At 28.5% G+C, this 19,086-nt stretch overlaps 9 protein-coding genes across 9 annotated transcripts; 3 read left to right on the top strand and 6 right to left on the bottom strand.

Moving 5' to 3' along the window:
- Positions 1 to 309: 309 nt before the first annotated feature.
- Positions 310 to 3,792, bottom strand: T552_02779 (hydroxymethylglutaryl-CoA reductase (NADPH)). The gene is made up of 6 exons (XM_018371308.1): positions 3,511 to 3,792; positions 3,096 to 3,452; positions 2,538 to 3,050; positions 747 to 2,491; positions 484 to 704; positions 310 to 441 (listed from the first exon to the last, which is right to left on the bottom strand). The coding sequence occupies exons 1-6, from the start codon at positions 3,745 to 3,747 to the stop codon at positions 356 to 358; spliced, it is 3,159 nt and encodes a 1,052-aa protein (XP_018225113.1). The 5' UTR covers positions 3,748 to 3,792; the 3' UTR covers positions 310 to 355.
- Positions 3,793 to 4,145: 353 nt separating this feature from the next.
- T552_02778 (hypothetical protein) lies at positions 4,146 to 5,085 on the bottom strand. The gene is made up of 4 exons (XM_018371307.1): positions 4,921 to 5,085; positions 4,785 to 4,866; positions 4,316 to 4,735; positions 4,146 to 4,263 (listed from the first exon to the last, which is right to left on the bottom strand). Exons 1-4 carry the CDS (start codon positions 5,037 to 5,039, stop codon positions 4,192 to 4,194), a joined length of 693 nt encoding a protein of 230 aa, XP_018225112.1. The 5' UTR covers positions 5,040 to 5,085; the 3' UTR covers positions 4,146 to 4,191.
- A 399-nt stretch (positions 5,086 to 5,484) lies between these two features.
- T552_02777 (hypothetical protein) lies at positions 5,485 to 8,197 on the bottom strand. Its single transcript, XM_018371306.1, has 5 exons — positions 8,043 to 8,197; positions 7,863 to 7,976; positions 7,623 to 7,813; positions 7,092 to 7,578; positions 5,485 to 7,050 (listed from the first exon to the last, which is right to left on the bottom strand). Exons 1-5 carry the CDS (start codon positions 8,149 to 8,151, stop codon positions 5,510 to 5,512), a joined length of 2,442 nt encoding a protein of 813 aa, XP_018225111.1. The 5' UTR covers positions 8,152 to 8,197; the 3' UTR covers positions 5,485 to 5,509.
- A 281-nt stretch (positions 8,198 to 8,478) lies between these two features.
- On the top strand, positions 8,479 to 9,058 carry T552_02776 (hypothetical protein). The gene is made up of 2 exons (XM_018371305.1): positions 8,479 to 8,671; positions 8,718 to 9,058. The coding sequence occupies exons 1-2, from the start codon at positions 8,514 to 8,516 to the stop codon at positions 9,010 to 9,012; spliced, it is 453 nt and encodes a 150-aa protein (XP_018225110.1). The 5' UTR covers positions 8,479 to 8,513; the 3' UTR covers positions 9,013 to 9,058.
- T552_02775 (hypothetical protein) lies at positions 9,053 to 9,458 on the bottom strand. Its single transcript, XM_018371304.1, has one exon. The coding sequence runs from the start codon at positions 9,412 to 9,414 to the stop codon at positions 9,097 to 9,099; it is 318 nt and encodes a 105-aa protein (XP_018225109.1). The 5' UTR covers positions 9,415 to 9,458; the 3' UTR covers positions 9,053 to 9,096.
- T552_02774 (hypothetical protein) lies at positions 9,440 to 9,959 on the top strand (the record flags this gene model as incomplete). Its single annotated transcript, XM_018371303.1, has 4 exons — positions 9,440 to 9,559; positions 9,601 to 9,677; positions 9,726 to 9,852; positions 9,912 to 9,959. 4 exons carry the CDS (start codon positions 9,440 to 9,442, stop codon positions 9,957 to 9,959), a joined length of 372 nt encoding a protein of 123 aa, XP_018225108.1.
- Positions 9,960 to 9,991: 32 nt separating this feature from the next.
- T552_02773 (mRNA surveillance protein pelota) lies at positions 9,992 to 11,476 on the bottom strand. The gene is made up of 6 exons (XM_018371302.1): positions 11,351 to 11,476; positions 11,254 to 11,307; positions 10,866 to 11,209; positions 10,712 to 10,818; positions 10,255 to 10,670; positions 9,992 to 10,212 (listed from the first exon to the last, which is right to left on the bottom strand). Exons 3-6 carry the CDS (start codon positions 11,011 to 11,013, stop codon positions 10,035 to 10,037), a joined length of 849 nt encoding a protein of 282 aa, XP_018225107.1. The 5' UTR covers positions 11,014 to 11,209; positions 11,254 to 11,307; positions 11,351 to 11,476; the 3' UTR covers positions 9,992 to 10,034.
- A 78-nt stretch (positions 11,477 to 11,554) lies between these two features.
- Positions 11,555 to 13,714, bottom strand: T552_02772 (inosine-5'-monophosphate dehydrogenase). Its single transcript, XM_018371301.1, has 9 exons — positions 13,589 to 13,714; positions 13,387 to 13,547; positions 13,107 to 13,342; positions 12,424 to 12,961; positions 12,358 to 12,375; positions 12,278 to 12,305; positions 12,147 to 12,229; positions 11,680 to 12,101; positions 11,555 to 11,635 (listed from the first exon to the last, which is right to left on the bottom strand). Exons 1-9 carry the CDS (start codon positions 13,655 to 13,657, stop codon positions 11,601 to 11,603), a joined length of 1,590 nt encoding a protein of 529 aa, XP_018225106.1. The 5' UTR covers positions 13,658 to 13,714; the 3' UTR covers positions 11,555 to 11,600.
- A 124-nt stretch (positions 13,715 to 13,838) lies between these two features.
- T552_02771 (hypothetical protein) lies at positions 13,839 to 18,697 on the top strand. The gene is made up of 18 exons (XM_018371300.1): positions 13,839 to 14,148; positions 14,191 to 14,264; positions 14,310 to 14,374; positions 14,418 to 14,625; positions 14,669 to 14,939; positions 14,983 to 15,203; positions 15,259 to 15,760; positions 15,802 to 15,888; positions 15,935 to 16,457; positions 16,502 to 16,601; positions 16,646 to 16,882; positions 16,925 to 17,201; positions 17,247 to 17,389; positions 17,442 to 17,574; positions 17,624 to 17,837; positions 17,882 to 18,163; positions 18,219 to 18,506; positions 18,549 to 18,697. The coding sequence occupies exons 1-18, from the start codon at positions 13,872 to 13,874 to the stop codon at positions 18,649 to 18,651; spliced, it is 4,005 nt and encodes a 1,334-aa protein (XP_018225105.1). The 5' UTR covers positions 13,839 to 13,871; the 3' UTR covers positions 18,652 to 18,697.
- Positions 18,698 to 19,086: the final 389 nt, after the last annotated feature.

Here is a 19,086-nt window from a genome sequence, read left to right as displayed (position 1 = left end):
ATTAGTGTTAATAAGAATTTTTAAATGATAAACATGTATAAGAAATTTAGAGGTTAAAGCCTAGATATGAAATTTATTAGAATAAAAGTATAAATTTTGTAAAAGAAGAATTAAGTGAGATTAAGAAAATTGAGTATGAATAAGTGAATTTAATGTCGCATTAAAGTATAAGTGTGAATAAGAAGTATAGAGTAAGAATCAAAAATGTCGAAATATGCCAGGAATGTTTAGTAAATTAAGTATAAATAGTGATAATAAGAAGAGGAAGGATATGATATTATGTGGTATATAACGAATTTTTGAAAAGATAGATCTAAATGCATAAAATTTGATTTAAGGATATCATGGAAGCTATTTATAACCTTGGTGTGCTTGAACAACTAGATATAGGAGTATTGAGTGAACTACGATTATGCTGCATATGACTTTTTACGAGATGCCCTATAAAAATGAATAAATAAAGCAAAATAGGAAAAAACTTACCAGCAGTAAGAGCAGAGCAAAGACTAAGCTCACCGGCAAGAACAGCAGCAGCAACAATTCTAGCAAGCCTTTTTGCATTATTGCCAGGAGTTGTTGGATGAGGACCACGAACGCCAAGTAAATCTAATAATGCACTCTGTGGTTCTAATATAGTTCCACCCCCAATAGTTCCAACTTCGATAGAAGGCATTGAAACAGTTATGTGAAGATTTCCATTTATACTATTAATGTTAGGGATTTTTTATATTTAAAAGAAAACAAACTTTTTCATTAAAGTTATACAATTTGCAGATTCTACTACTTGAGCAGGATCCTGTCCCAAAGCAATAAAAAGAGCAGCAACGATATTAGCAGAATGTGCATTAAATCCTCCAATACTTCCAGCCATGGAACTTCCAATTAAATTTTTGGAAATGTTTAATTCTACAAGATCATCAACGTTACATTTAAGAACTGATTTAACAATGTCTTTCATAATTGTTGCTTCTGCAATAACACTTTTTCCTCGACCTTCAATCCAATTTACAGCAGCAGGCTTTTTATCAGTACAATAGTTTCCTGAAATAGAAATTATTCTCATATCATCAAATCCCAAATCTTCGACCATAGCTTTTAAAACATTTTCGACACCCTTTGATACCATATTCATCCCCATAGCATCTCCTGTAGTTGTAGAAAATCTTATATATAAATTAGTACCAGCAATAGTTGATTTAACACTAGAAAGACGAGCAAATCTGCTTGTTGAATTAAATGCTTTTTTAATAGCATTTTGACCATGTTCAGTATCTAACCATACTTTTACCATTCCCGTTCGTGAAACAGTAGGAAATGAAACACAAGGCCCTCTAGTCATTAAGTCTTGAACTAATATAGTCGTAACACCACCACTAGCATTAATGGCCTTACATCCTCTAGCAGTACTTGCTACGAGAACACCTTCAGTTGTCGCCATTGGAAGGTATACCTCAATATCATCGACTAATAATGGTCCAGCAACACCAACAGGAATTGGAACATATCCGATAACATTTTCACAGCATGCACCCATAATACGAGCATAATCATAATCCTTAAAAGGAAGTGCCGATGTTTCTAAAACTTTTGTATGAGATTTCCGAGAAATAAATGATCTTCGAATTCTAACTGCTCTTTCTGGATCATTCAAAACTTTTTCTAATGCATAACCTGGAATTTTAGAATGCAAGGTCAATTGTAGAATTTCTTCATCTTTCATTAAATGAGTAAGACCTTTTTTTAATAATTCTTCACATTTATCCATAGGTCTTATTTCATCATCATTGCTAATATTACCAGATGAATCTTCCTCTAAATAGTTAGAAGTATCTTTTGTAATTTTTTTAATTTTATCAATCATATGTGAGGATGAATCCTGAGTTTTTAATGATATTTGAACCGGAGTAACCCAACGAGCCACATTAAATAAATATGCATTAAATATAATACTTAAAATTAATATAATCATAATCCATTTGTTCATTATAGGGTCTGAAATGCTTTTCACCGATAGTTCAAGAGATTCAAGGACAGCATCAAAAGAAAATGGCTTATTTATAGCCTTAAGAGTAAAAACAGGTAAAACGTTCAACGATACTTTCTGAATTGATGGATGAATATCATGAATTAATTTGTTAAGAAGATCATGAATTTCATAAGTCTCAAGGGGATTAATTCTAATTATTCTGAATTCCTTGCTTGACGAAGACTTCAAATGATTCACCGTTTGAAATGGGAAAGTACACAAATTAAGAAAGTTAATAAGAAAAAAGCAGCTAGTCATTATCAATTTGAATCTGCTTATACTCGACTCTTTGACATTGTGATAACCAAAAACATTATATATTCCAATATTTGTAGATTTCTTTTCATTTACATTATTACTCGGTTTGTAAGAATTATTATTTGTCATATCATATATGGTTTCCTGTAATAAAATATTTTTTTCTAAAATGCTTTGAACACCTGCTAATTGTTTAATACGGTTTATCTAAAATATTTTAATACATTATAATTTTTTAAATCTTAAAATAAACCTCAAGTTTTATACTCAAAACTGCTATATAAAATGTAAATAAAAGTAAACAATCAAACCCCAATATCCATGCAGCAACTTTACAAAATTGATTTAATCCATCAACACCACTCATTGCCCCTAATATTAATATTCCTATTTCAAATAAATAATCCCGAACAATTATCCAACCTTTATCTCTGACAGCATTTACTACATTTTCTCTTATAGGATTCGTATTTATATCTGGAGATGAATTCAATACTGCTCTAGTTAGTAGACTTGGCTTCTCAAACCCAACTGTAACTGCTAAAAAAGGTATTTTTTTCGATAAAACCAATGGGTTTATATTGTCTCCAAAATAATTAACTGTATTAAGTGCAAACAAAAAAGCAAATGTGCCCGATGTTAAAACAACTGTTGCAAGCCAAAAATTCGATCCCAAAGTTCTCATATTAAGAAAAAGTAAAATAAATACAAGATTCATCGATATATATCCAATAAGTAATACTGCAATATCGATTATGTCAGTATCCTGGTTTTTAATTAAAATAAACAACTTATCAATAATATAATTAACCCTAATATGTCTCCATATCTTTTCAAATATACTATATGCATTATTACGCAACCAATAAATTATTATTCCAGGATTATTTATATTTTGTTGTAAATAATGCTTTCTTTTCGAGTATACCAAGTTTTCCGTCCTTAAGTTCTGAATACGTTGTTCTAATTCAAAAACTAACAACGGCGAAAGATCTTTTAATATAATCCTGGAAGACGTTTCATTTCCGTAATATAAACACATATCTGTATTAGGCTTTTTTATGCACATATCAACAAATAAATCCACTAATTCTTTTCGCTTATCTAAATACGGATGATCAAACTGAAGAATATTCAAATTTAATGAATCTGTTTCTACATTATATAACTATCATTAAAATCAGCATATTTCCTTTATCTAATCATTCAGAAATCCTAAAACTGACATTTTCTTTATGTTCCCACTCCCATTTCTCATCAATACCCTTATTACCCACTAAAACCCCTTCTATGCTCCGCAAATCAAGGCTAAGATTATTCGTAAATGATGTACCAAAATCAATCCCTCCATCTCTAGCTATCTCAAACAAATGAATATACGCCGTCGTTGCAAGTAATGAAACAATAACAACTGTATGAATAGGATATCTTGACGATTGTGACGCTAATCTTGTCAAGACCATTTATATTTTACTTTATGATGACCCAAAGATTAGGCTAAATCTTACTTTATTAAAACACTATTATATTAATCTTAGAACTACCTTAAAATCCACTTACATATGTAATAAAAAGACACAAGATCTTCTTAAAAATAAGCTATAATTTCTAATATTTCAGTATATTTTTATATTTTTTTAAAAAACAGACGTCGATTCTTAAAATTTATATATATTTAAGTTAAGAGAGGGTTATAAGAGAGATAAGTTAAGATTATAAATAGTATAATGTTTATAATAAATATATAAGAAAAGAATTAAATAGAATAAGAAGAATAAAATTAGAATAAAAAATAAATCTATACAAATATGCATAAAGGAAGTAGAAAAGCAAATAATAACATTATTACAGAAACAAAAAGGCATAGAATTGTAATGAGTTATAGTGAAGATGGGTATATATGAAAGTTAAGATCGTAGCATATGAATAGGACAACAACCTCTACCAGTAGTTACAGAAATCCATTGTTTTATACATATCTAAAAAATAATAAATTAAATAAATGAAAAAGCATTTTTAATAAAATAATACCACATGATAATTGCAAAGACATTCAAGGCGTGCTATTTTTTCTCCAGGTAGCATTTCTTCAAAGCAAATAATACATTCGGTACCTACAAGTGAACTAGATGAAGGAAGAACATAAGATAAAAATCTCCGCTTATTAAGAGTGGATTCTGAGGTATAATGATTATTTTTTAAACATTTATCAATATGTATTTCACGTTCAGATAAGGTTGGTATCATTGAAAAAGACTCTAAACACACTGGACATTCTATCATTTCATCATTACTAATTCGTGTCTTCTGAATTAAAGATGAATGACCATCTGCTTTCTTTTGAGATTGTTCCTCAAATAACTGCATAAAGCATTTATCACAAACACGAAGAACTTTAGAATCACACTGTTTATTACTGTTTTTCTTTAATTCAAACGACCTTGAAAAGTCCTAAATCGATTAGTTCTCCATATAAATTCCCATATAATAATAGAAAAACCCAATTATTAGATGAGCAACTTGAACAAACTACGCATCCACATTTCCTACAATGATGTCTCCGATGAAAAAATGAAAATGCTCTATATATAAAAAATAAGTATTTATCTTCTTTATTAACCCTTAATTCATATCACCTTTTACAAAATGGACATAGTAAAACATCTGAATCCGGCTGCCATATCTTAGATGAATTTGAAAATGAACTTGATCTCTGTTGAATAATATTAGACGACTGACAAGATAGTGGATTCATGAAATAAAGCTTTATAACAATTTATATCTAGTCTTCTAAGCTGTTCAATACAAAATTAAGGAAAAGGCCTTGAATATTTATTTATTTATAACTTATTTAATGGAGATTTTTATTTTATGTCCTTTAAGGTCGTGGAGTTGATAAGACGCTTGATCTCTATGCCAAAAATAAATAATTAATATATATAATATAATCAATAAAATAAGTAATTTATAGAGAAATATAGAATAGAAATAAAGAGATAATAATGTTTTTAATATATATAAATCTTTTTTATATAAGAATAAATTATTATGAATAAAAATATATTTGAAGATAGTTATATAAGAAAAAAAAAGAATTTTAAGAAGAACAAAGATTAGAAAAGAGATAGAAAGAAGGTATATGTTTTGTAGAATTAGTATATAGAATTAATAAATATTTTAAAAATAAATTTGAAAAAAAAAACAAATTTATATAAATAGGTATTTTTATGGAAAGAAAGCCTTGTGATTATGTATAAAAAGAGCGCAATGATGATTACAATCTATAGCAGGACAAGTACCATAATGATTATAGTTATTAATAAACCAATTTTTAAGACATTGAGTATGTCCACCATGACCGCAACTCTGACACCATAAATATTGACCTTTTACAGGTATATCACAAATTGTACAACCATTGGGTATGTTTCGACAATGTTTACAATATGAAAAAGTGTTATTAGGTTTTTGATTTATAATTGGTTTTTGACAGGAATAACAATTTATATAAACAGAGGTTTCAGATTGATTTAATGCTCTTATAAGTAAGGATGATGAAGCGTTTATAACTTCTGTCATAGTTATAAACAATCTATATTTTTGTAAAAGCTCAATATATTCGCCAATCCATTTTTCCATTTTTAAAGAATCAAAATTAGTATATTTACTCATTAACAAAACAATAGTAGCACACATTTGAATATCACCTATTTCACTATAATATTCGGCTAGAGTTTGAATAAGAAAGTTTAGAGACCAGGGATATGTATTCTCAGTAGTATCGAGATTAGGAAAACGAGGTTTGACAAGTAGATTATTATTCTTTGTATCAGAATATTTTAAATGCTTTTCTCGGTCAAAATCAGTTGTGAAAGAAGTCATGATAAAATCAGGGTTAAAACTTTGAGAAATTGTTTCGAAATTATTATGAAAATCATATAAACCATGTATCTCATCATTTAAACTTATATTTGCACGATTTTTGTCAAATATATTCTCATCATTTAAAACATTTTGTTTCAAAAGTATTGATTCTGTATTGCTTCTAAAATGTTTACCAACGCGATCACTTTGTAAAAACATATTAACATTTTTACGAGATACAGAGCTTGCTTTATTGAATAAAGTTTTAGATTCGCTCATATTGTTTTTCAAAGACATTTTAAAAAGTAAATCATCATTATTTTTGTAATCATGTTTGATAGGTTTATCAGTATTAGTGGTTTTATTAATATGTGTAGAATTTTCGATTGAATACTTTTTATTTTCTACAAGATACTGAAGTATTTTCCATGTTTGACCAGTGCGATATTTTCGTATATTTAATGCAAAATTAGCATTGTTTTCACATGCTTGAGATACCGAGAGATTAGATGATGCAGTAATATTATAATGTTGAGCAAGATATGTAAAACCATAATATTGAAGATCTGGAATAACAATTGTTCCAGAAATATGCAATGGTTTATATAACTGACTTACAATATTATTAAGCGTTTTACTAGTACGATAATGTAATCGAAAATGCTTTTTATTTTCCCTTGATATACTTTCATCTTCTACTGAGCTCAAATATTCTGTATTAAAATAATTCATTTCTGTATATCTATTTTGTAATACAATGCTTAAATCTCCCAAAGGACTCCAGTCCATGCTTATAATAGGAATAGAATTCAACGGAATATCAGCAGTAGAAACCGAATGCTGAATGAATGTTTTATCTTTAGAACATGACCATAAATAATTTTCATCCTTCCAAACAATTCCTAAAATAATAAAAAAGATGTTAAAATACAAATATACATACCAGTCGTTACATTATCATGTTTATCAAAAACACGACATGGTATATAAGGACGTCGTATATCCCAAATGTATATTTTATAATCCGATACTAATGAACAACTAGCAATTTCAGTTTCTAAAACATTTTCACTTCTTCTATTAGAAATAGGTCTCCATGCAATTTTGCTAACTGGCGCCATAGTTTGTATAACTGAAATCGGTTTATGAGAATCTGAAAACATGTCCCATACTTTAATCATTCTATCCCTTCCTCCTGTTGCAATATGTCGTCCATCCGAATGCCAATCAAGTGTAAGTGTAAGACCATTATGAGCATTAATTTTACGTTCATATATATTAGGCTTTCGAATATCCCAAAGCTGAATACTCCCATTTTCAAATCCCGCTATAAATTCATTCCCTGAATTCGGATTAAACTGAATATCTCTAACTGATTCTGCTTTTCCTTGCATCGTATATTTCGATGTCCCATTTCTATCCCTTAAATCCTAATAAAAGTTACAATTGTAACTCATTTAACACAATTTAAGACCCAAAGCTTAATATTTCCATCTTGTGACCCACTTAAAAGCAAATATCCTGTCAAATGATTAAATGCAAGTCGATTTACCGAACGAAAATGTTCTGTAATAATTCTATCAATTTGATCTCCATATGGTCTCGTTAAATCCCATAAAACAATAGACCCATTTGTAGACGCTGTTGCTAAGATATTACGCGTGCCTATTCCCTCCATTTTAACTGGTTTTTTCTTATTTTTTTTTCATTTCACCTCCACACCCCCATTTAACATCGCATGATGAAAAGGTTGGACTCCAACGATTTCCTCCATATAGATAAACCTCTCCATTTATTCTCCCACCATAAACATCTAATATCTTAAGAACTAATCCCTTATTAGCCTTATTATAGCCTTTTAATAGCCTTTTAATAGCTTTTTTCCCCCTCTAACCTTCTCTACCGACTACTGCCACACGATCTTTTCCTTGATTCGCTGCTAATGAAAGTAAACTCCCTTCTGCCTTCCATATAAACGTGTTTATATCATTCTTCTTATCCATTAATATTATTTTTAAGTTTTATTAACCCCATTTAAAAATTATCTAAAAAACTTAAGAATTTATTAAGATTTTTCTTATTTCTAGTCAAAATTACCTTAAAAACATAAGAAATATAATCAATTCTTAAGAGAATTGATTAACATTATTAAGAATTTTAACAATTTTAAGTTATTTTTAATAATCTTAGGGTTAATTTCTTAAGCTTCGGACTGTTTTCTAATAAAAAATCTTAACAAATCTTAAGAACGGGTTAATATTTTAGAGAAATCATTTTTAAAATTGTTAAGATTTGTTAAGATTTTTTTAATATTTATTAATATTTGTTAGGATTTATTAAGATTTGTTAAGAAAAAAGGTTAATAATGGTTGGAGGAGTTACTTTAAGAGACGTAGAAGCAGATAAATTTATACAGTATTATGCAAAATTCTTGAAACAATCAGGAAAATTAGAGCTTCCATCGTGGGTAGATACGGTTAAAACAGGACATTTTAAAGAGCTAGGACCATATGATCCAGATTGGTAGTAGAAAGAATCAATAAATAAGGGGAAATTTATGTATATATAGGTTTTATATTCGAACAGCAGCTATTGCAAGACATATATATTTAAAAAACCGAAGTGGAGTAGGAGCATTATGTAAATTATATGGTGGATCAAAAAATAGAGGATCTAGACCATCACATCACTATGATGGATCAGGATCTATACAGAGAAGAGCATTGCAATGTCTTGAAAAGATAGGAGTTCTTGAAAAAGATGCAAGAGGAGGTCGAAGAATTACTCAACAAGGTCAACGTGATCTTGATCATATTGCCTTGTCAGTTTTTGAGGCAAGACAGGAGAATAAATATGTTAACTAAGGAGAAAAATCTATATATAAAGAGGAAATAAAATATTTATTGCATTTTATATATCATTTATATCGATATTATTTAAAAATAAAATTAAGATTCATTGGAATCAGAATAAGGTTCAAATCCAAAAGGTTCCCATACACCATTATGTAGTCGACTAAATTCCAGAAATGTACCGTCTTCAAGACCTACTTCTTCAAGACTTTTATCTTCATTCATTTGTATAATTCCATGGATTTTTAGTCGAATACATGAATTTTCATCTGCCATTTTATCATCCGTCTTTTCAAGAAGAGATGTATCATAAAGTGCCCTTTGTAATTCTTGTTTTAATGTTTTTAATGTATCATTCGGCTTTGCCGTGAGAAAAACCGTTGTTTTTTGTTGTTTCGCTTTTAATATCCACATTTTTTAAAGAAATCTTGACTTTTATATGAATGACAATCGTCTAAATTTGCCAATCATATCACGGCTTATTCTTTATACTTCTGTTACTTCTCTTATATCTTTAACACTAGGCTCAATCGTAGGAGGTAAAAAAAGTGGGCTTCGTGTATGTTTTTACTTTTATTATTAACAACTAATGGTAAACAGTTTCTTGCAGAAAATGCACATCGTTTACCTAAAACTATTCAAGGATGGTATTTTTATCATAAGACAAAAAATTATTAGTAAGATTTATATTATATTTTTTTCTAATTTATATATTTAAAATTTAGTATTATGTTAGGTGGTATAAAGACGGGTTTAAAATATGCATTTCGGGCATCATTTTGGGTGAATAGTTATCTCGGGATAGAATATATATTAGACTATGTTCGTAAATGTATAGATGCAGGAAATACGGTACTTGCGTCTATACTAAGTGGAATGATATTTTCATATGTTCATAAATTTTCTTATAGAATGAAACTTCGTATTTTTTATTTAACCAGCTCAGTTGGTTTAATTAATGGAGTTTTACAAGATATTTTACGATATCGAAGGGGACAATATGTTTGGTATATTGAAAGAAGTTAATAAGCGAGTTAATCAATATTTTTGTCCATATTTATCGGAAAAGATAGAATTGCAGCGATTCCTGTTAATTGATTAAGTTGAATGCCAGATTCATGTAAACTTGAAAATATTAATACTTTTCCACCGTATTGTTTGACAGTTTCTACTAATTTTACATAATATTGTCTTTTATTAACATCATTACTTCTATTTTTGTATTAATTTTTAAAATTAATATTGATAATATACCTAAAAAGCATATCTGAAATTAAAAGAGTTTCAACAGCTTTACATTCTATAGCCCAAGATACTTCTTTTGTACCATACCAAACTTTTTCTTGATCATTATGTAATATTTTGTAAAATCTATCTAATGCAGCAGTTTCTTGAACAAATTTTGTATCAGCTAATTTTGCTAATATATTTGGTGATTTTAAAACTTCATTTAATGAATGCATATGTCCACTAGAACAATGTATTCGAAGAAATTTAGGACGTGATTGTAAAAGTTCTTTATTATCGGCCTTAACTGCTTCATCAAATATATATTTTATTAATGTTTCACTTATAAATCCTGGTGATGCTATTAATACTACTTTTAAATTTGTAAAATCAAATGATCGCAACATTGCTTGCATTACTGTCTCATAAAATTTGTTTATACCCTAAACCATTGTAATCCATCTTGTAATAATAACTGATTTACCTTCTGATAATCTGATGTATTGTCTTTGCGTTTCCTAGGTATCTGAACTTCAACCCGTTGCCTTAAGATTGTCATATATTCTGTAATTAAACAAATGTTTGCTAATCCTAATGATAATTTATATCATTATTAAGCTTTATTGCTGTATTTATACCCTCTTGTAATACAACTGCGCCTACTTTTGCAGTTTTATTAGGATCACATGCTTCATTTAATCTTTCTAAAGCTATACTATCCCATTCTTGTTTTGTTAATTTAAAATTGTTATGAAGTCTTAAATCTAATGTATGATATGATCCCATTCTAATATATTTATTTTCTTCTGAAACTGTACCATTTATATGTACTTCAGATACTTGAGAATCAAAGTCTAGTTTTTTTACAGTCAATTCTAATGTTAATTTTACTAAAGAAAAGTTATATATAAATAACTAATATTATATGTATTTTCCTCTTTCTGATGTTACAGATCCTGTAGGTGATTCATTTTGTATACGTCTAATATATATTAATAAATATACCGGGCCATTTATTCAATAAACCTAACAGTAGATGACTTAACACGGTCTCCTTCTTGTATTAAATTATAGGTATGCCTTCTAATGTATTTATCTACTATAATTATATATATTGATTTACCACATATCCTCAGGTTCTTCTGGATATAAAACAACAGAGCCAGAAGATTCCTTAGAAATATTCTTGTTTATTAGTTTCATATAGACTTTATTGTATTTTTTTAAAAACAGTTATTTTTATGATAATATTTTTTAAACTAAGTTAATAGATAAGAATTTTATTTAAAATATGTAGAAAATTTTAAATTTATTAAAAAAATAAGATAAAATATTTTTATATAAATCGTAAATATATATTTGAAATATTTTAATTAACTCCAAAGCTTTTTTTGATATGAATCCAACCCTGATATAGATTATATTAAATTCAAATATTAGAATTAAATATACCATGAACATTTCCTTCTAATTGACTTGCGACAGTTCTAAATTCAAAACGAATATTTTTTTCTTTAACTTGTTTTCTTAACTCTGTTAAATTCTGTACACCGATATCCTGTAATGAATGCTGAAGTCCAGTTCGTAAATAAGGAACATATACATGTAATGAGCCCTTATCTATAACACTTCCAGAAACACCTTGAGCAACACGAATAGTATCCGCTTCACCGAAATAACGACTAGATGCAGCATTATCACCTTTATTTTTTCCTGATAAATGTTCCATAGCATCAATAGAACCCATTCCACGATATGATTTTAGACGTTGACCATCACGATAATAATATTGACCAGGAGATTCAGTAGTTCCTGCCAAAAGATTACCCATCATAACTGCAGATGCGCCTAAAGCTAATGCTTTTGTTATATGGCTATTTAAATAAATTCAAATAATATATAATAAAAATATTCTTTACCCAATATTTTCAATTCCACCATCTGCAATAGTTGGTACACCAAATTTAGAAGCAAATTCTGAGACTGCATAAACAGCTGTTGCCTGAAATATCAAAATTAGAATAATATCTATTTGTTAATTAACGAATACCTGAGGTCTTCCAACAGCCATTATTTCTCTATTAAAAAAAATAAGATTAATGCTTATTTAAATAAAAAAGAAAGAATTACTGTGTTATGCAAATTGAACTAAATAATATTAGTTTATATATTTAATAAAAATATAAATTAATGAACCCAGAACCCATGCCTACTCGTAACGCATCTGCCCCTGCTGATATTAAATTGGCTGCTTGTTCTCGAGTTACAACATTTCCCGCAATAACTTCTAAGTTAGGAAATTCTTTTTTTATCCATTTAATCATATTAATTTGATAAATAGAGTTTCCTTGACTTGAATCTAAAACAACAATATCCAATCCCGCTTCTACTAAATGTTTTAATCTAATTCTATCGTCAGGACGTGTTCCAACTGCTGCTGCGCATATCAATTGCTTAGAATCTGGTAATTTAGATGCTAAAGGAAAATGAAGATTTTTCATTAGATCAGAACGTGAAAGAAGTGCTGTTAAGTTTCCTTCTTTATCTACAATAGGTAATTTTCCCTTCTTACATGAACGAAGAATCTCATTCGCTTCTTCAAGTCTAATCCCCTCAGAACCTGTCACCAAATCTTTCGTCATCACTTCCGAAAGAAATGATTCATCATTATTATGAAATTGAATATCTCTAGATGTAACAATTCCTAAAAGTTTCCCATTAAGCTGTCCCGTATCTACAAAATACTTTTATTAATATCGTAAAATAATCATTTATAATAAATCAGACAAATTCTTTCCACATAACTATTTGTCTTATACGGAAGAACGAAAGTTTCATGAAAAAATCATCATATTTCATATTCATGTATTTTTATTTACCTGTTATCGGAATACCACTAAATCCTAATTCTTCCTTGATCCTACGAACATCTCTCACCCTATGATTTAACGATAACACAATAGGTGACGTTATAAACCCATTCTCAAACTTTTTAACCTTCCTAACCATCTCCGTTTGCTCCTCTATCGTACAATTATGATGAATCACTCCAATACCTCCTAAAAGTGCCAAATTAATCGCCATATCCGATTCCGTAACCGTATCCATCGGTGAACTGAAAATTAACCCTTTATTCCTTCTTATTCTCTCTAAAAATACCTCATAAACGGCGTCTTCAATACTATCTTTTTCGTAATATGACTTTCAAGAGAAACCGAATTTACTTCAAAATCAATATATCCCGGAAGAATAATAATATCATTATACGTTAATCCCCCATGTCGTCGGCTACAAATAAGACTATCAAGATCATATCCATCCTATATAATCATTTAATTTAAATCTAAAAAAATCTTAATACCTTTTCCGAATATTCTTCAAGTTTCTTCTTAATTTCTTCAGATAAACATAAATAACTATCTTCCCCCATAAATTATACCTCTATTCCTCCTATTTATATCTTTTATTACCCAATTTCATACTGTATTTCACCGTATCTGCTTGATACAGCTTTTTATGAGGTGGTGGAGGTCTCTCAATGGGATAGTTTCGGTTGTCATGACAACACGTATTTATTTTTCTCCGGCACCTCTCAACCTCAGCGACATCAAGCACGGACAAACCAGGTGTTAAAAAGCGCATATATGACGGTATCAATGCCATCAACGCCCAATAAAGGGCTTAAAGAGGTTCCTACGAACTGTCTTACGTATAGAGAAGGGGTTTCACAGCGGTTATTGTTATCACCGCGGAAATTACCGATATCAAATGATATAATAGAAAAGCCATCATTAGAAGATCTTAAAAGATTGAATAAAAGCACGGTTAACCATCTGCGTACGCTTTGCAAGCTTACGCAGATGAATAATTGCGAAGGAATAAGTATTCCGGGGGTAACTAAAGGAGCGGAAGACGTTGCAGGTATTTTAGGAATTAATAAGGGGATATAATAAAGATTTTAAGGAATGCATGGAAGGATACGATTGCAGAAAGGGAGTGGAAGTGGGAACAGAGTTTTTTCGTGGTCGAAAACCTGGGTAAATAAGTATTTGAGGGGATATTGAAGGATTGAATATAAGTAGATGGATAAACAACGTGCAAATATACAAGCATATGAATATTTATGTCATATAGGAGAAGCAAAAGAGTATTTGAGATAGATTTATGTAAAAAAGTTAAAAAATTATTAGATGGATAGAATTGTGTATAGGAGAAGAGATTCCGGCGATTTTAGAATTGGAGGAATCATTACGTGATGGGGTTATTTTAGCAAAGCTTTCAAGAGTATTTTTTCCGGAGTTAGTTCCGAAGATTTTTGAGGCAACGAAATTGCAATTTCGACATAGTGATAATATTAATCGTTTTTTTCAATTTATCGAAAGAATTAATTTACCAGATGTATTTTCAAAATGAATTCAAGATATAAATATTAATTTTTTAGATTTTTAGATTTGAATTGACAGATCTTTATGAAAAAAAGAATATTCCGAAAGTTATTTATTGCATTCATGCATTATCATTTATGCTTTCACATATTGGACTTGCGGCATCTATGAATAATTTAGTAGGAAAGCTTGAATTTACAGATGAACAAATTAAAAATACGCAACGTGACTTAGATATAGCAGGTGTAAGTCTTCCTAATTTTAAAAATATTGGAAATACGCTGGCAGGGGAGTTAAATATTCCAGAGGAAAAAAGAATCAATAAATGTAGGTGATATTTATTTCTAATGAAAAATGTAATTCATATTAGATAATGAACCACCTTTTGAAAAAGAAGCATTTGCCTTAAAATGTCAATCGATTTGTAGAGGATATCTTTTACGTAAGAAATTGATAGATGCTTTTCAAATTCTTTTGGATCAAGAAGAAGTTATTTCATTATTGCAAGCATGTATAAGAGGTTTTTTTGTACGGAAATTGTTTCTTGAAAAAATGAATGAATTTCATAAATTTAAAGAATGGGTAAAAAATGTATATTTCGTTATTATTATTATTATTATTATCATATACTAAAGCAGGCATTTAGATTCAAACGATATCCAGGGGATATATTATACGAAAATTTTACATAGGATGGAAAGATTCAATTGATTATTATAAACAAGATATTATTAAGGTTCAATCTATGATTCGGGGATATTTACTACGGAAAAAAATTTCCTCTTTATTTGATGATTTCATGAAAAGCAAGAACTTAATTGTTAAGATGCAATCATATTCTCGAGGATTGCTTTTTCGACGTACTTTTAAAAATCATATTTTACGTTTACATTCAATGAATCGATATTCTATTTTCCTTCAAGCTCATTGTCGTGGTGTTCTACTTCGAAAGAGGCTTCAATATATCCTTGGATCTTTACTTCATAAAGGGGATATGATTGTAATTCTTCAAAGTTATATTCGAGGAATGTTAGTTCGTAACAAGCTCAATAGAAGAATGAAATATTATCAAGAAAATATACAAAAGATAATTAAAGTTCAAAGTTTTGTTCGCGGAAAACTTCAAGGACGAGCTTATAAAAATCTTAGTAAGTTTAAAGTTGTTATTATTAAATTATAACATATATAGCCTCTGGGAAAAATCCTCAAGTTGCGACTATTAAAAATTTTATTCATCTGTTAAGTGATAGTAATTTTGATTTCCAAGAAGAAATTGGTATTTTTTATCCCTTGATTTATTCTATCTAAAAACTTTTGTACAGAAATGGAATCGCTTAGGAAAATGATTGTTCAACGTGTTCGTGCTAATCAGAATGCCGAAGAACATATCTACCAATTGGATTTGAAAATTGCTTTGTTGGTTAAAAATATGATAACTTTGGATGAAGTTATTCGTCACCAAAAGCGATTTTCTTCAAAAAATTTATTAAATTCATATTCTCAAGGACCTTTAAAAGATCCATTTGACTTAAAAGCTCTTAATAAATCTTCTAGAGAGAAACTAGAGTTATATCAGGATTTTTTTTTTCTTTTGCAAACTTGTCCTGAATATTTTGCACGTCTATTTTATAGTTACTATGAGAGAGGTGCATCTGAGGAAGATATTAAACAGCTTGAGAGTTTCCTGGCATGTATTTTTGGCTATGCCCAAAAACGAAGAGAAGAATATTTTTTATTAAAGTTGGTTCGAAGAAGTATCATTGAAGAACTTATTAAAGTTGAAAATATACAAGAACTTTTCGAACGTAATTCTTTGTGGATAAGAATTATCGTTTCTTACAATAGGTTTTCTATCTTTATATTTTTATTTTATTCTTAATATGTTTTAGGAGTGTTAAAGAAAGAAGATATCTAAAAGAACTTTTTGAGCCTTTAATAGAAAAAATAATTGAAAATGATAATCTCGATCTTGAAAGCGATCCTGCAATGGCAAGCATGATTGTTATCTTGTTATTTTTTTTAATTATTTATAGATATATCATTCGATAATTTCTAAAGAAGAGCGTTTAACCGGTCATAAGAGTAAACGACCGCTTAATCTCAAAAAGACTGATGCAATTCAAGATCCAGAAACCAGAGATCTTTTTATTAAACACCTTCAAGATTTGAGAGATTGGACAGAAAGCTTTATTAATGCTATAGAAACTAGTATACACAAAATGCCATTTGGATTACGATATATAGCAAGAGAAGTATATCGAACACTTTTGGTATTTTACTCGTATTATTTTAATAATTTTAATTATAAATAGACAAGATTCCCTGATGAAGACCCATTAGAGATTTTTAAATTTATTGGCTATATAATATACTATCGTTATTTTGATCCTGTTATAAATGCACCAGATTCTTTCAATATTATTAATGGATCTATTACGACTTTACAGCGTAGAAATTTAGAAGAAATTTCTAAGATGCTTTCACAAATTACAACAGGTGAATTATTTGATGAAAATGATGTATTTCTTCGTCCTCTTAATCTATATCTTGAAACGGCAATTCAAAAAATGATGAAGATTTTTAAAACAGGTAAATAAAAGGGTTATTGATTTCTTTATTAATTTATCTTTCAAGTAATTGATGTACAAGACGCTGAACAATATTTTGAGATGGATGAATTTGATGATATTACTTGTACTCAAAAACCGATTTTATATATTAAGATTTCTGACATATTTGCTATCCATTCTTTAGTTTATAATGAAATTGAAATTATGGTAGTTTTTTTTTTTTTTTTTTAATTCTGTAAAAATAAATTAACAGTAATAGGCACCAGACCAAGATGATCAGTTACGCGATATTATTAAACAACTTGGATTATTATCGAATAATGAGGAATTTATGAAAATATCAGACACTGAAATTGATCTTACATTGAATCCTAGACTCATTCATGTAGAAAGTACAAATAATTCTTCAAAATTATAACTTTTTTCTAATATTTAAACTAGATTCTGATTCTGAAATTCGAACCTTATTCATGGAAACAAAACATTATATTTTTTATATTATTCGAGTTCAAACCGGATTAAATTTGATGGAAATACTTATTCAGCCTGTACATCCTAATGATGAAATAAAATGGAAGAAAATTCTCGCTGAAGAAACTAAAAATAATAAACATTCAAATACATATGCGAGAAACGATTTATACAATATTAAAAAGTAACATCTTTATTCGAAAGTTTTCATTTTCTTATTTTTATTAGAATGTCATTTTCTGAAATCAAAGCTGCTACTCTTGATAATATTCTAAAACTTGAGTCTAAAGGCATAATATCTAGATCCAATTACTATCAGGATTTATTAAATGCAATTGCTACTGATATTCGTACAAAACATCGCCGTAGAATACAGCGACAAATGGAACTCGAGAGTGCGAGACAAACATTAATTCATTTAGATAATAAGGCTCTCTATTTGAAGTCTCAACTTGAAAGTTACAACGATTATATAGAGAAATCTTTGATTTCATTACAAACTAAAAAAGGGTAATATATATATATATATATTTATATATTTATTTATTTGCTTACTTTTTATTAGAAAGAAAAAGCCAGTTGTTCCCTTTACTAAACAATATTTTCATCTTAGGAACCTAAAACGATCTGGTCAGGTTCCAAAATTCGGATCTCATAAATATTCTGGTCGTCAACTTTTTGACAAGGGAGTAATTGTTTCAATAATGAATCATGAGGAAAAGGATTATGGAAAGTTTTACTTTACACTTTCTTCGAACGATGTTGGCATTTTTGTTATCGAGGTTACTTCTGCATCTTTTCATATTCCTAATTCCATATTACAATTGAAACTAGATGATCTGCTTGAAGCACAGTATGATTATTAATTTAATAGTATAGGAATTGATATTTTTAGATATAATAATATTGAGATTTTGTCATTATTTGAAGGGTTGATCAAAATTAATGTCAATTTAATGCTGCATATGATTTTTAGGAAGTTCTATTCTAATTCATAGGAGTTTTTTTTGAATATTTTCAGATGGGTTACATAATTTGTAAAATTCTTGCCTGGGTATTTTTAAATGTAATAATATTTGCATAATTATTTTTTGGGAGGTCTATGCATCTAGCCCATTTTTATAATCTATATTATGTTTTAATGTTTTTGTGTTTCATTTATAATTTTTTGAACAAAGATTTAAATCTAAAGCTTAAACTAAGTATTTTGAATGATTTTCTACTTAATTTTAGTATTTAATTTTTTCATAATTTTGTATAAAATTTATGAATATTAAAGAGAATTAAGAAATTATAAAATAGGATAGTTTATATGCTCAAAATTTTACTTTTAAATCTAAAATATTTGAAGATTTAAATCTTTAATTAATCTTAAATTACTTGAAATATTGTTAGACAACCAATTGCACTATACTACAAAGATTTATTTAATT

Source organism: Pneumocystis carinii (assembly GCF_001477545.1).
Source record: "Pneumocystis carinii B80 chromosome Unknown supercont1.12, whole genome shotgun sequence".
Lineage (NCBI taxonomy): Eukaryota > Fungi > Ascomycota > Pneumocystomycetes > Pneumocystales > Pneumocystaceae > Pneumocystis > Pneumocystis carinii.
This window is presented reverse-complemented; position numbering and strand designations above follow the sequence as displayed.